At 39.8% G+C, this 14,463-nt stretch overlaps 1 protein-coding gene across 4 annotated transcripts in view; it reads left to right on the top strand.

Annotated features, from left to right (window-relative positions):
* The window catches only part of Siral1 (SIR2 antiphage like 1), a 53,341-nt gene that overhangs the window by 30,599 nt on the left and 8,279 nt on the right, over nt 1-14,463 (top strand). For 3 of the 4 annotated variants that reach the window (XM_021171374.3, XM_021171373.2, XM_085844518.1), the window contains exon 4: nt 12,840-13,067. The exons of the other annotated variant lie outside the window; for it this stretch is intronic. In XM_021171374.3, the coding sequence (XP_021027033.2) occupies nt 12,840-13,067 (228 nt within the window). The remainder of the gene's footprint in view (nt 1-12,839; nt 13,068-14,463) is intronic. 4 annotated transcript variants of the gene reach the window in all.

Genomic DNA, 14,463 nt, shown 5'->3' with positions numbered 1-14,463 from the left:
ACTTCTGTTGGGAGTTGCTGCCTTACTATTCTCAAGAGCATGGTGTTTTATTCTTGGGCTATTTTACTGCTCTTCCCTATCACAGAATTATGGGGGCTAGCCTGTCCAGCCCAGACTTGGAGGAAACGTTGAAACAAGTGTGCTTGGGTCTGAAATAGCGGGGCTGCTCAGTGAGTTTCAGCAACATGTGACAGTTTACCAATCGTGTACATTGTACCTCGCACTGTCTCTTATGAATATCAATGCAAGGATCTTTAAACGGATAGATCCTAACTTAGTATAACATATAAAAAAAGAATTGTACATCATGAGCAAGTGTGAATTTTCCTAGGAATGCAAAGTTGATTTAACATATAAATGTCAGTATAAAGTACAAAGAAGGTCTATAGACAGTAAGTAAGAATTCAGGTATGTATATTAAAGGGATTTTTTTTTTTTTTTTTTTTTTTTTTTTTGGTTGTTGAGCCAGGGTTTCTCTGTGTAGCTCTGGCTGTCCTGAAACTCACTCTGTAGACCAGGCTAGCCTCGAACTCAGAAATCCACCTGCCTCTGCCTCCCAAGTGCTGGGATTAAAGGTGTGTGCCACCACTACCCGCTCAAAGGAATTTTTTTTAAAAGACGACTTATCTTTTTATTTTTTTATACATGAATATGTTGTCTGCATGTATATTTGTGTAACATGTCTATGTCTGGTGCCTGTGGAGGCCAGAGGGGCTTAGTTTCACTGGAACCGAAGTTACAGATGGTTGTGAGCCATCATGTGAGTGCTGAGAATCAAACCTGGATCCTCTAGAAAGGTAATGTGTGCTCCCAGCCACTGAGCCATCTTTCCCGCCCAGGAGTCTGTATCTTTTAGGAAACACAATGAAGTGTGGGTGAGATTATTTAATCCTTTGATATTGACTCCCAACAGCTCAGTGAAGATAGGAAAAAAGTCATGATCATGGTTAAACTAGATTGGCCATATGTCATGGTTGTTCACATTGGGTGATTGGTACATGGTGGGGAGAGGTGCTCATTTATTTATTTGCTTTTTTATTGCAGTGCTGTATACTGAACTTTTCACATCTTAGGCAGGTGCTCTGCTTCTTTTGTGTATTTGGGAAAAATGTCAGTATCAGAAAAGAATATTAGATTTCTTTATAGTAACGCAACATCGTTAATTGGCCCCATTGATTGATTGATCCAGCTTCATGTAATGAAAAAGTGACATTATGAAGTCAAGGCAGAGAGCTTAGCAGTCAGAAACAGCAAGATCTTGCCATCTAAACGCCCTGGAATCCTCTGCAAATCAACTGACCTCTCACCATTTGCTTTTGTTCAGTAGCTGGGGTGGGCGGGGGAAGATTCCTGGGGTCACACACTGCCTAGAGCACGATTGACAGGTTGGATCCTCAGCACCAAAGAAGAAAAAAAACAAACAACGTGGCCTTACTTTTTCATGTGGTTTTGTGAAGAATAAGTGGCATTAGCAATGCTTTCGTGACTATCTAAATGAAGTTGGAGGGGCAGAGCAGCCTAAACACCCTTTTTCATCAAACATCAGTTTTACTTGAAAGAATGGAACTAGTGCTCAAAGTAAACGCAGTAGAAATCTTAGTAGATCTTGAAGGAGATGGGGTCCGGAGTGCTTAGGTTTGCTTTTACTCCATGTGGGACTAGAAAGATGAATTACGGGGTAAAGTACAGGAAATAGTATGGTATTTACTGTGCTGCTTTGAGTGAAGGGGGGAAATTCTTAGGGCCTGAGTGGGAGCCTAACACTTTCTTTCCATTTCTGACTTCCCTGTTATGATCTTTTTTTTTTGAATTAATTTTTTTATTAGGTATTTTCCTCATTTACATTTCCAATGCTATCCAAAAAGTCCCCAATACACCCCCCCCCACTCCCCTACCCACCAACTCCCACATTTGGCCCTGGCATTCCTCTGTACTGGGGCATATAAAGTTTGCATGTCCAATGGGCCTCTCTTTCCAGTGATGGCCTACTAGGCCATCTTTTGATACATATGCAGCTAGAGTCAAGAGCTCTGGGGTACTGGTTAGTTCATAATGTTGTTCCACCTATAGGGTTGCAGTTCCCTTTAGCTCCTTGGGTAATTTCTCTAGCTCCTCCATTGGGGGCCCTGTGATCCATTCAATAGCTGACTGTGAGCATCCACTTCTGTGTTTGCTAGACCCCGGCATTGTCTCGCAAGAGACAGCTATATCTGGGTCCTTTCAGCAAAATCTTGCTAGTGTATGCAATGGTGTCAGCGTTTGGAAGCTGATTATGGGATGGATCCCTGGATATGGCAGTCTTTAGATGGTCCATCCTTTCGTCATAGCTCCAAACTTTATCTCTGTAACTCTTTCCATGGGTGTTTTGTTCCCAATTCTAAGAAGGGGCACAGTGTCCACACTTTGGTCTTCGTACTTCTTGAGTTTCATGCGTTTAGCAAATTGTATCTTATATCTTGGGTAACCTAAGTTTTTGGGCTAATATCCACTTATCAGTGAGTACATACTGTGTGAGTTCCTTTGTGATTGTGTTACCTCACTCAGGATGATGCCCTCCAGTTCCATCCATTTGCCTAGGAATTTCATAAGTTCATTCCTTTTAATAGCTGAGTAGTGCTCCATTGTGTAAATGTACCACATTTTCTGTATCCATTCCTCTGTTGAGGGGCATCTGGGTTCTTTCCAGCTTCTGGCTATTATAAATAAGGCAGCTATGAACATAGTGGAGCATGTGTCCTTTTTACCGGTTGGGACATCTTCAGGATATATGCCCAGGAGAGGTATTGCTGGATCCTCTGGTAGTATTATGTCCAATTTTCTGAGGAACCGCCAAACTGATTTCCAGAGTGGTTGTACAAGCTTGCAATCCCACCAACAATGGAAGAGTGTTCCTCTTTCTCCACATCCTCGCCAGCATCTGCTGTCACCTGAATTTTTGATCTTAGCCATTCTGACTGGTGTGAGATGGAATCTCAGGGTTGTTTTGATTTGCATTTCCCTGATGATTAAGGATGTTGAACATTTTTTCAGGTACTTCTCTGCCATTCGGTATTCCTCAGGTGAGAATTCTTTGTTCAGTTCTGAGCCCCATTTTTTAATGCGGTTATTTGATTTTCTGGAGTCCACCTTCTTGAGTTCTTTATATATATTGGATATTAGTCCCCTATCTGATTTAGGGTAGGTAAAGATCCTTTCCCAATCTGTTGGTGGTCTTTTTGTCTTATTGACGGTGTCTTTTGCCTTGCAGAAGCTTTGCAACTTTATGAGGTCCCATTTATCGATTCTTGATCATACAGCACAAGCCTTTGTTGTTCTATTCAGGAATTTTTCCCCTGTACCCATATCTTCGAGGCTTTTCCCTACTTTATCTTCTATAAGTTTCAGTGTCTCTGGTTTTATGTGGAGTTCCTTAATCCACTTAGATTTGACCTTAGTACAAGGAGATAGGAATGGATCAATTCGCATTCTTCTACATGATAACCGCCAGTTGTGCCAGCACCATTTGTTGAAAATGCTGTCTTTTTTCCACTGGATGGTTTTTGCTCCCTTGTCAAAGATCAAGTGACCATAGGTGTGTGGGTTCATCTCAGGGTCTTCAATTCTGTTCCATTGGTCTACTTGTCTGTCGTTATACCAGTACCATGCAGTTTTTATCACAATTGCTCTGTAGTACAGGTTTAGGTCAGGCATGGTGATTCCACCAGAGGTTCTTTTATCCTTGAGAAGAGTTTTTGCTATCCTAGGTTTTTTGTTGTTCCAGATGAATTTGCAGATTGCCCTTTCGAATTCCTTGAAGAATTGAGTTGGAATTTTGATGGGGATTGCACTGAATCTGTAGATTGCTTTTGGTAAGATAGCCATTTTTACAATGTTGATCCTGCCAATCCATGAGCATGGGAGGTCTTTCCATCTTCTGAGATCTTTTTTAATTTCTTTCTTCAGAGACTTGAAGTTCTTGTCATACAGATCTTTCACTTCCTTAGTTAGAGTCACGCCAAGGTATTTTATATTGTTTGTGACTATTGAGAAGGGTGTTGTTTCCCTAATTTCCTTCTCAGCCTGTTTATCCTTTGTGTACAGAAAGGCCATTGACTTGTTTGAGTTAATTTTATATCCAGCTACTTCATTGAAGCTGTTTATCAGGCTTAGGAGTTCTCTGGTGGAATTTTTAGGGTCACTTATATATACTATCATATCATCTGCAAAAAGTGATATTTTTACTTTTTCTTTTCCAATTTGTATCCCCTTGATCTCCTTTTGTTGTCTAATTGCTCTGGCTAGGACTTCAAGTACAATGTTGAATAGATAGGGAGAAAGTGGACAGCCTTGTCTAGTCCCTGATTTTAGTGGGATTTCTTCCAGCTTCTCACCATTTACTTTGATGTTGGCTACTGGTTTGCTGTAGATTGCTTTTATCATGGTTAGGTATGGGCCTTGAATTCTTGATCTTTCCAAGACTTTTATCATGAAGGGGTTTTGGATTTTGTCAAAGGCTTTCTCAGCATCTAACGAGATGATCATGTGGTTTTTGTCTTTGAGTTTGTTTATATACTGGATTACGTTGATGGATTTCCGTATATTGAACCATCCTTGCATCCCTGGGATGAAACCTACTTGGTCAGGATGGATGATTGTTTTGATGTGTTCTTGGATTCAGTTAGCGAGAACTTTATTGAGGATTTTTGCATCGATATTCATAAGGGAAATTGGTCTGAAGTTCTCTATCTTTGTTGGGTCTTTTTGTGGTTTAGGTATCAGAGTAATTGTGGCTTCATAGAATGAGTTGGGTAGAGTACTTCTGTTTCTATTTTGTGGAATAGTTTGTGCAGAACTGGGATTAGTTCTTCTTTGAAGGTCTGATAGAACTCTGCACTAAACCCATCTGGTCCTGGGCTTTTTTTGGTTGGGAGACTATTAATGACTGCTTCTATTTCTTTAAGGGATATGGGACTGTTTAGATCATTAACCTGATCTTGATTTAACTTTGGTACCTGGTATCTGTCTAGAAACTTGTCCATTTCATCCAGGTTCTCCAGTTTTGTTGAGTATAGCCTTTTGTAGAAGGATCTGATGGTGTTTTGGATTTCTTCAGGATCTGTTGTTATGTCTCCCTTTTCATTTCTGATTTTGTTAATTAGAATACTTTCCCTATGCCTTCTAGTGAGTCTGCCTAAGGGTTTATCTATCTTGTTGATTTTCTTAAAGAACCAGCTCCTCGATTGGTTGATTCTTTGAATAGTTCTTCTTGTTTCCACTTGGTTGATTTCACCCCCGAGTTTGATTATTTCTTGCTGTCTACTCCTCTTGGGTGAATTTGCTTCCTTTCGTTCTAGAGGTTCTAGGTGTGTTGTCAAGCTGCTAATGTGTGCTCTCTCTAGTTTCTTTTTGGAGGCATTCAGAGCTATGAGTTTTCCCCTTAGAAATGCTTTCATTGTATCCCATAAGTTTGGGTATGTTGTGGCTTCATTTTCATTAAACTCCAAAAAGTCCTTAATTTTTTTCTTTATTCCTTCTTTGACCAAGGTATCATTGAGAAGAGTGTTGTTTAGTTTCCACGTGTGTGTTGGCTTTCTATTATTTATTTTGTTATTGAATATCAGCCTTAGTCCATGGTGGTCTGATAGGATGCATGGGACAATTTCAATATTTTTGTATATGTTGAGGCTTGTTTTGTGACCAATTATGTGGTCAGTTTTGGAGAAGGTACTGTGAGGTGCTGAGAAGAAGGTATATCCTTTTGTTTTAGGATAAAATGTTCTGTAGATATCTGTCAGATCCATTTGTTTCATAACCTCTGTTAGTTTCACTGTGTCCCTGTTTTGTTTCTGCTTCCATGATCTGTCCATTGGTGAAAGTGGTGTGTTGAAGTCTCCCACTATTATTGTGTGAGGTGCAATGTGTGCTTTGAGCTTTACTAAAGTGTCTTTAATGAATGTGGATTCCCTTGTATTTGGAGCATAGATATTCAGAATTGATAGCTCCTCTTGGAGGATTTTACCTTTGATGAGTATGAAGTGCCCTTCCTTGTCTTTTTTGATGACTTTGGGTTGGAAGTCGATTTTATTAGATATTAGGATGGCTACTCCAGCTTGTTTCTTCCTACCATTTGCTTGGATAATTGTATCCCAGCCTTTCATTCTGAGGTAGTGTCTATCTTTTTCTCTGAGATGAGTTTCCTGTAAGCAGCAAAATGTTGGGTCCTGTTTGTGTAGCCAGTCTGTTAGTCTATGTCTTTTTATTGGGGAGTTGAGTCCATTGATATTAAGAGATATTAGGGAGAAGTAATTGTTGCTTCCTTTTATTTTTGTTGTTAGAGTTGGCGTTCTGTTCTTGTGGCTGTCTTCTTTTAGATTTGTTGAGGGATTACCTTCTTGCTTTTTCTAGGACGTGGTTTCCGTCCTTGTATTGTTTTTTTTTTTTTTTTCTGTTATTATCCTTTGAAGGACTGGATTCGTGGAAAGATAATGTGTGAATTTGGTTGTGTCGTGGAATACTTTGGTTTCTCCATCTATGGTAATTGTGAGTTTGGCTGGGTATAGTAGCCTGGGGTGGTATTTGTGTTCTCTTAGTGTCTGTATAACATCTGTCCAGGCTCTTCTGGCTTTCATAGTCTCTGGTGAAAAATCTGGTGTAATTCTTAATGGCTTGCTTTGTATGTTTCTTGAACTTTTTCCCTTACTGCTTTTAATATTCTAACTTTATTTAGTGCATTTGTTGTTCTGATTATTATGTGTCGGGAGGAATTTCTTTTCTGGTCCAGTCTATTTGGAGTTCTGTAGGCTTCTTGTATGTTCATGGGCATCTCTTTCTTTAGGTTTGGGAAGTTTCTTCTATAATTTTGTTGAAGATATTTGCCGGTCCTTTGAGTTGAAAATCTTCATTCTCATCTACTCCTATTATCCATAGGTTTGGTCTTCTCATTGTGTCCTGGATTTCCTGGATGTTTTGAGTTAGGATCTTTTTGGATTTTGTATTTTCTTCGATTGTTGTGCCGATGTTCTCTATGGAGTCTTCTGCATCTGAGATTCTCTCTTCCATCTCTTGTATTCTGTTGCTGATGCTCGCATCTATGGTTCCAGATTTCTTTCCTAGGGTTTCTATCTCCAGCGTTGCCTCAATTTGGGTTTTCTTTATTGTGTCTACTTCCCTTTTTAGGTCTTGGATGGTTTTATTCAATATCATCACCTGTTTGGTCTGGTTTACCTGCAATTCTTTAAGGGATTTTTGTGCTTCCTCTTTAATGTCTTCTACATGTTTAGCAGTGTTCTCCTGCAATTCTTTAAGGGATTTTTGTGCTTCCTCTTTAATGTCTTCTACCTGTTTAGCAGTGTTTGCCTGTATTTCTTTAAGTGTGTTATTAAAGTCCTTCTTGATGTCCTCTACCATCATCATGAGATATGCTTTTAGATCCGGGTCTAGCTTTTCTGGTGTGTTGGGGTGCCCTGGACTGGGCGAAGTGGGAGTGCTGGGTTCTGATGATGGTGAGTGGTCTTGATTTCTGTTAGTAAGATTATTATGTTTACCTTTCGCCATCTGTTAATCTCTGGAGTTAGTTGTTATAGTTGTCTCTGTTTAGAGATTGGAGCAGAGGCTGTGTTCCACTCACCAGAAGTCTTAAGATCCCGTGGCAGGTGTCCTGGGTAGCTGGCGGGTGTCAGCCGACTCTGTGCCCTAGCTACCCCTGTGCTGGTGGGACCGGAAGAGGCTTGTGCCCCTACTCAGGCCGGTTTTCTGCTTCCCTTACTAATGCAGTCTCAGGTCCCACGCAATTGGATTGGAGCAGACGCTGTGTTCCACTCACCAGAAAGTCTTAAGATTCTGTGGCGGGTGTCCTGGGTAGCTGGCGGGTGTCAGCCGACTCTGTGCCCTAGCTACCCCGGTGCTGGCCGGACGGGAAGGGCTGTTATGATCTTTTAAATGAAAATTCCTTTTAAGAGAGGCCACAGGTGGGAAATTTAGTTCTATGGTTACCTGCTCTAAAACAAAAACCTTTATTTCGAATCTAAGGAAATCAGTACAAAAGTCATCTTTGTTATTTGTAAAACATCTCAAACATTCAGTTTACCAAATGAAGGCTCAGGAGCCAGACACTGGGGTGAAAGCCTGCTAGCTCAGAGAGACAGAAAAAGCACCCAGCTGACCTTCCTCCTCAACCAACATCCCAGAAGAAAAAAACAGTTCTCCTTCTCTATGCTATCTTAAATACCTTTCAACTCAATTAGACCCTCCCTTCTCTTCCCTGGGTTTTTAATGTTCACTCCCTGTTAACTGGTTGCTTGCTCTGCCTCTTGATCTATCATTGACTTTATTTAGCTCTTGTTTACAGAAAGCTCTCAGGTTAAAGGTGTGTGCTAGGGCTGAGCCACACCACAACAAGAAACAGATTTTTTTCCAGTTCATAGTCTTGGGGTTCACAGTGTGATAAAATATCCTTCAACACATCTTTCCAGCCTGGGTTTACACCTATCTATAATCCCAGCATTTGGCAAGCTAGAGGATCACAAGTTCAATGCTACCCTGGGCTAGAATGTGAGGTCACATCTTAAGAGAGAACAAACAAGCAGAAATCCTCATTCTTTTTAATGTTGCTGTACAAGGTCTGATAACTCACAAAAGTGGACTAAAAGATATGTAGCTAATGCAAGTGATTCATGGAGTTTTCAAGTTTCAGTCTTTTCATAGAAACAGAACAACAACAACAGCAACAAAACAGTTGATGTTCTTCACCCATGACTAACTTGGGGTCTACCTATGCCCTTCTTCTTGTGCTCATAGTAACCAAGCTATGGGAATATATTGTGTATGATTTTATATATGCATGGGCCAAGTACAATATGGAGTTACAAAACACAAAGAACTTCTTAGTAAGCAGTTGCTGTATTTATTAAATTTAAAACCGAATTCTGCTGTTTTGAATAAGTATTGATATATACATTGCAAAAATCAAAAGGAGGTGTAGCTGTTTATATCTACTGACATACCTTGTTTCTGTTGATGTATCTGCCCTCTGCCCTAATCCATCACTCACACAGTTTTTATATGTAGCCTTACAGCTTTGTGAATGTTAGCAGAAATGTATGCACCCCTCCCTCACTGTGGCCATCTCTCAAATAACACATACTGTCCTCTAGCTTGCTTTACCTAACAGTATATTGTGATCTTTCCGTACCATCCTCCTGTATATAGTCTGTAAGGCGATGTTGTCACGATGGCCAAATTCCTAGTTGGCTTCTAAAAAGAAGGGGGATGGGTAGAAGGAGGTTCCACTCTGTGGTTAGTTATCCCTGTTGTTTTGTGCTTGTGGTGAGATAGTGAGATAGGACTTCTCACAATTTCTTAACAGCACAACTTTTGTTTTCACATCTTTGATACTTTGGGCTTTGGGGATACATTAAAGGTCCAAGTGATAGGTTATGGTTCTGGGCAATACCAGTCTTCCACTGTGGATTGGTAGTCTGTTGCTATTGGAGATAACAAAGCAGTGGGAGACTTGTATATATACATCATTTTATCTAATTTCAGTTCTATCTGCTGGACTGATAAAGTAAGAGAGCATTATGCTTCCTTAATAATAATCTGGAACTAGCATTTGATAGTAGTTGACTCTTGTGTAGTGACTAAGTAACTAGAGTTAATACTCATCACTGTTTTGGTAAGGAGTAGATTTTTTAAATTTAATATGAGTTGTACTTAGATGTATGTATGCACACTGTGTGTGTGCCTGGGTCCTATGGAAGTCAGAAGAGGGTATCAGATTCCTTGGAACTGGAGTTACAGATGATTATGAACTACCATTTGGATGATGGAAATCTAACCTGAATCCTCTGGAAGAGCAACAAGTGTTCTTATAACTGAGCTCTCTCTCCAGCCCTCTCTTCACTGTTTTTGGTCAGGTTGTTAATTAAGTACTATTAGAGTTCCCTATTGACTGCCTGTGTGCCATAGTGTGATATAATTGTTATTGTGTAATGAAACTAGATAAGCTTTGGAGACTGTGACCTACATTCTTAGCCAAATAAGTTATAGATCCCTCCATCTATTTACACACTAGGAAAGAATCCCTCTAGCTGATGACAGCAGGGGCCAGTAAAAAGCCTGTGCTGTGTAGTAGACAGTATAGAACCATATTGGACAGAGCCCATTAAACTATGGCTTGTTTCTAGTAGGGCAAGGCATAATTTTAACTGTGTTCTAATCTTTTCACTGAGGAAATAGCACTTAATTTGGTAAGTAATGACAAAAAAAAATGGTTATTTCATAAAATGCTGTGTTACATTAAAAAGGAACATTGACATGTGTTTATGTATCTGCTTAAGTGATTCCATGGAAACTGAAACATTTCAATATTGATAGACAAGGAAACCTGGAAAGTATAGGAGACTACTTCAAGCGAACCTAGAAGGAGCTGTCTATTCCAAGGAGTTTTAAATGTTACTCCCTGGCAGCTAGATGCAGTAACTTACAGCTTCAATAGGAACCATGCATGCTGGCTTGCACCAGTAGCCCTAGCTTCTCTGGATGCTGAGAGAAGATGATCATTTGAGTCTAGGAATTCAAGGATAGCTTGAGTAATGTAGCAATTCTTTCTCTGAGCTTATCTAATGATATATCAAGAATAGAGTAGGAATCAGATGTTTGTTAAAATATTTCACCTAGTTAACTTTCTCATGTCAAATTTCTTTTGTCCCAGGGTCACTGTGTCCTTGGTTATAAAACCAACTTCTCACTTGAAGTTGGTTATGTATTTCCTCAGTCCTTAGGGATATTGACTCATTCATTGTATACATTCTGAGAAACACGTTATAGGCCTTGTTGCTGCTATGCACACTTGTAGAGTATACTTATGCAAATCAAGATAACTATGATATCACTTAGATGATAAGTTGCCTGTTGTTATGCAGCAGAAATTTTATTTACATACACCCTAAATGAAGCTAGAAAGGTAATTAAACATATGTTAAATGGATTATTTCAAATTGATTAGTGGTTAGTATTTATTATTATTTTAGATTTTTCTTTTTTTGCTGGCTATCCTAGAACTCACTATATAGACCAATCTGGCTTCAAGCTCACAAAAATATGCCTCTTAAATGCTGGGAATGAAAGTGTGTACCACTACACCTAGTTCTTTTTATCTTTCCTTTGCCCTTTAAAAAATTTTTTTTTTAATTTTATATGCTTGAGTGTTTTGCCTGCTTGTATGTATGTGTACCTCATGTATGCCTGGTTTCGACAGAGGGCACTAGCTCCCCTAGAGCTAGAGTTACAGGTAGTTCCAAGCCACCTGATGTGGCGCATCAAATGTTCTTAACCACTTAGCTATCTCTCTAGTCCAGTTAATATTTATTTATAACTGTGTATATGTGGGTGTGAGTGCCAGTGGAGTTCAGAAGAAGGTGCTGAATTCTTTGGAACTGGAGCTACAGGCAGTTGTGAGCCACCTGGCCTGGATACTGGAAACCAAACTTAGGTCCTCTGCAAGAGCAGTACACAAGCTTAACCTTGGAGCCATCTCTCCAGTCCCTGAGTTTAGTACTTTTAATAACTGATAGCCATGGATATAATCCATCAGTACATACCCAAAGCTCTGGGTCCCATCCCCAGCACTGTAAAAACAAATAGTTGCAAAAATGCAAGTTTTTAATTATGAAGTTATTTTAAATCTATTCATAATTTTGCCGTGTAATAGGTATTTTTTATAGCAAGCCTGTAAACAGATTGCTGTATTAGGTCAGGACAGAACAATACAAGGAAGTATTAAATGTTTGTTTTTTTTTTTTAATTAAGCAGCCATAAGCAGCCAAATATCTAGAACTAGAAAAAGAGATGCTAGTGGATATACAGGCAGTTCAAGTGCCTGTAACCTAGCACTTGGGGCTAAAGCCAGAGGATCATGAGTTTGAGACCAGTGTCAGGCAACTATATAATGAGTTCAAGCTAGCATGGACTGCATATTGTTCCCCTACATTCCCTATTTTCCCTCTGTCTTTGTTAGGTTTTCTGTTGTTGTGATTAAAACACCACATGCAAAAGTAACTTGGGGAGGAAAGGGGTTTATTTTAGCTTACAATCCATTGTCCCTGTGAGTTGGGGCAGGAACTGAGGCAGAGGCATGGAGAAGTGCTGCTTTCTGGTTAGCTTCTCATGGCTTTATCAGCCTGATTTTACTTCCTTCTTTCTTTCTTTCCTCCGTTTATTTAGTTTTTTGTTTTGTTTTCGGGTTTTTTGTTGTTTTGTTTTGAGACAGTCTCTCTGTGTAGTCTTGGCTGTAGAAGACCAGGCTTGCCTTGAGTATCACTGCCTCTAACCCCCAATATGGGGTGGGCCCTGGGCCCTCCCACATCAGTCATTAATCAAGAAAATGCCCTACAGACTTACCTAATTTGAGGGTAATTGTTACTTTGCTTTCTGTCTTCATCCTTTAGTCATGATCTGTTGTCCACTTGCTTCTTTTTATAAAATGACAAATTAGAAGCAGGCACGACAGCACATGTAATCTTAGCACTTGGGAGGCATAGACAGGAAGATGGCTGAGAGAGTGAGGCCAGCTTGGCCTACAAAGTGAATTCTAGGCCAGCCAGGAATCCACAACAAGACCCTTTCTCCAGTTCTAAACTGCCTGTTTAATGGGCTTGTGCTGATGTGCATCTGATGTGTAGCATTGATCACTTACTGTTTGCTAAGCATTGCATTTGGCATGTGCCATCCTACTTTATTACAGTGAGAGTGATGATGTTTTAAGTATAAAGTATTCAAAATGTGTAATTCTGCAACCGAAACAAGTTAACAAAGCAATTTGAATTGGGTTTGTTTGTCTTTCAAATCTTCCACACCTACAGCGTACCAGTAATGTTCGATCCACATTTTTCAAAGACTGTTTATATGAAGTATTTGATGACCTGGAATCAAAGATGGAAGATTCTGGAAAACAGCTCCTTCAGTCTGTTCTCCATCTGATGGAAAATGGAGCCCTAGTATTAACTACAAATTTTGATAATCTCCTAGAACTCTATGCAGCTGACCAGGGAAAACAGCTTGAATCCCTTGACCTTACTGATGAGAAAAAGGTAAAATGTTAATCAGTAACTTCAGGGTAGTGGACTGCATCTTCCTCAGAAAAGCTGCCTCCTGGTCGTTATGTTAGTATTTATGTAGCAGGGGTGCTTTTAGTTACTCTTCACATTGCTATGACCAAAATACCCAACAGAAACAACCTAAAGGAGGAAAGGCTTATTTGAGCTATTTCATGGAATTTTGGGCCTGACAGTAAAAGCACAGTGAAGAGGCTCCCTTTTGTGATGGGAGCTACAAAGTAGACCATAATCAAGACCAGGTTATAACATCATAAATCTCTCCCCTAGTGGTCTATTTTTACTGGCAAGGCCCCACCCCACAAAAGTGCATCATGAGTTGAGGGCCACATTTAAACCATAAGCCTATGGCAGATATTTCTAGTTAGAATAGTAAGAAAGAAACTGCTCTTCCCTGCTTGTACTTTTGGGGTTAGTTGTGTTTTGAGGTAAAATCGGTATACAATAAAATACAAAGATTTTTAGTTATGAATATTGACAGTTTTTTCTGATCATAGGGTGGGATTAGTTAATTAAAAGACTAGAGCAGTGGTTCAGTTAGTATATGCTTGACACAGGGAGTGGCACTATTATGAAGTATGGCCTTGTTGGAGGAAGTGTGACACTGTGGGGGTGGGCAATAGATCCTCTTCCTAACCACAGGAGAGCCAGTTTTCTCCTGGCAAAAGATGAACTCTCAAATCCTCCTGCACTATGCCTACCTGGACATTGCCATGTTCCTACCTCAATAATAACTGACTGAATCTCTGAACCTGTAAGCCAGCCCCAATTAAATCTTCTAAGAGTTGCCTTGGTCATGGTGTCTGTTCACAGCAGTGAAACCCTAAGATAGTTGGTAAAGTTGTGTGCCTTACAAGCACAAGGTTCCTGGGCTTGCAAGTCAGTTATCTAAGCAATCTTTGGGAGTTCCAAGCCAGTGAGACTAAGAACAGAGAAATCCTCCCATTCTTGATCACTGAGAAAATGCCTTACAGCTGGATCTCATGGAGGCATTGCCTCAGGGAGGCGTCTTTCTCTGTGATAATCCAACTTGTGTCAAGTTGACACACAAAACCAGCCAGTACAATTGAGCCCTTGTCAACTTGACACACAAATACATCACTAGTAAGCCTCAACCCTTACCTTTTTATTCATCCCCAAGATCTAAATAACTTTAAAAATCTACAGTCTTTACAAATTCTTACATATTAAAGTTTCAGTCCCTTTAAAATATCCAGTATCTTTTAAAACTCAAAGTCTTTATAAATTCAAAGTCTCTTAACTGTAGGCTCCACTAAAATACTTTCTTCAAGAGGGAAAAATATCAGGGCATAGTCACAATTGAAAGGAAAATCAAACTCTAATGTCTGGGAACCACAGTCAATCTTCTGTG

Source organism: Mus caroli, unplaced genomic scaffold, assembly GCF_978045245.1.
Source record: "Mus caroli unplaced genomic scaffold, Mus_caroli_1 scaffold_11, whole genome shotgun sequence".
NCBI lineage: Eukaryota > Metazoa > Chordata > Mammalia > Rodentia > Muridae > Mus > Mus caroli.
Note: the sequence above shows the minus strand (reverse complement) of the source record. Positions and strands in the feature narration are given on the sequence as shown.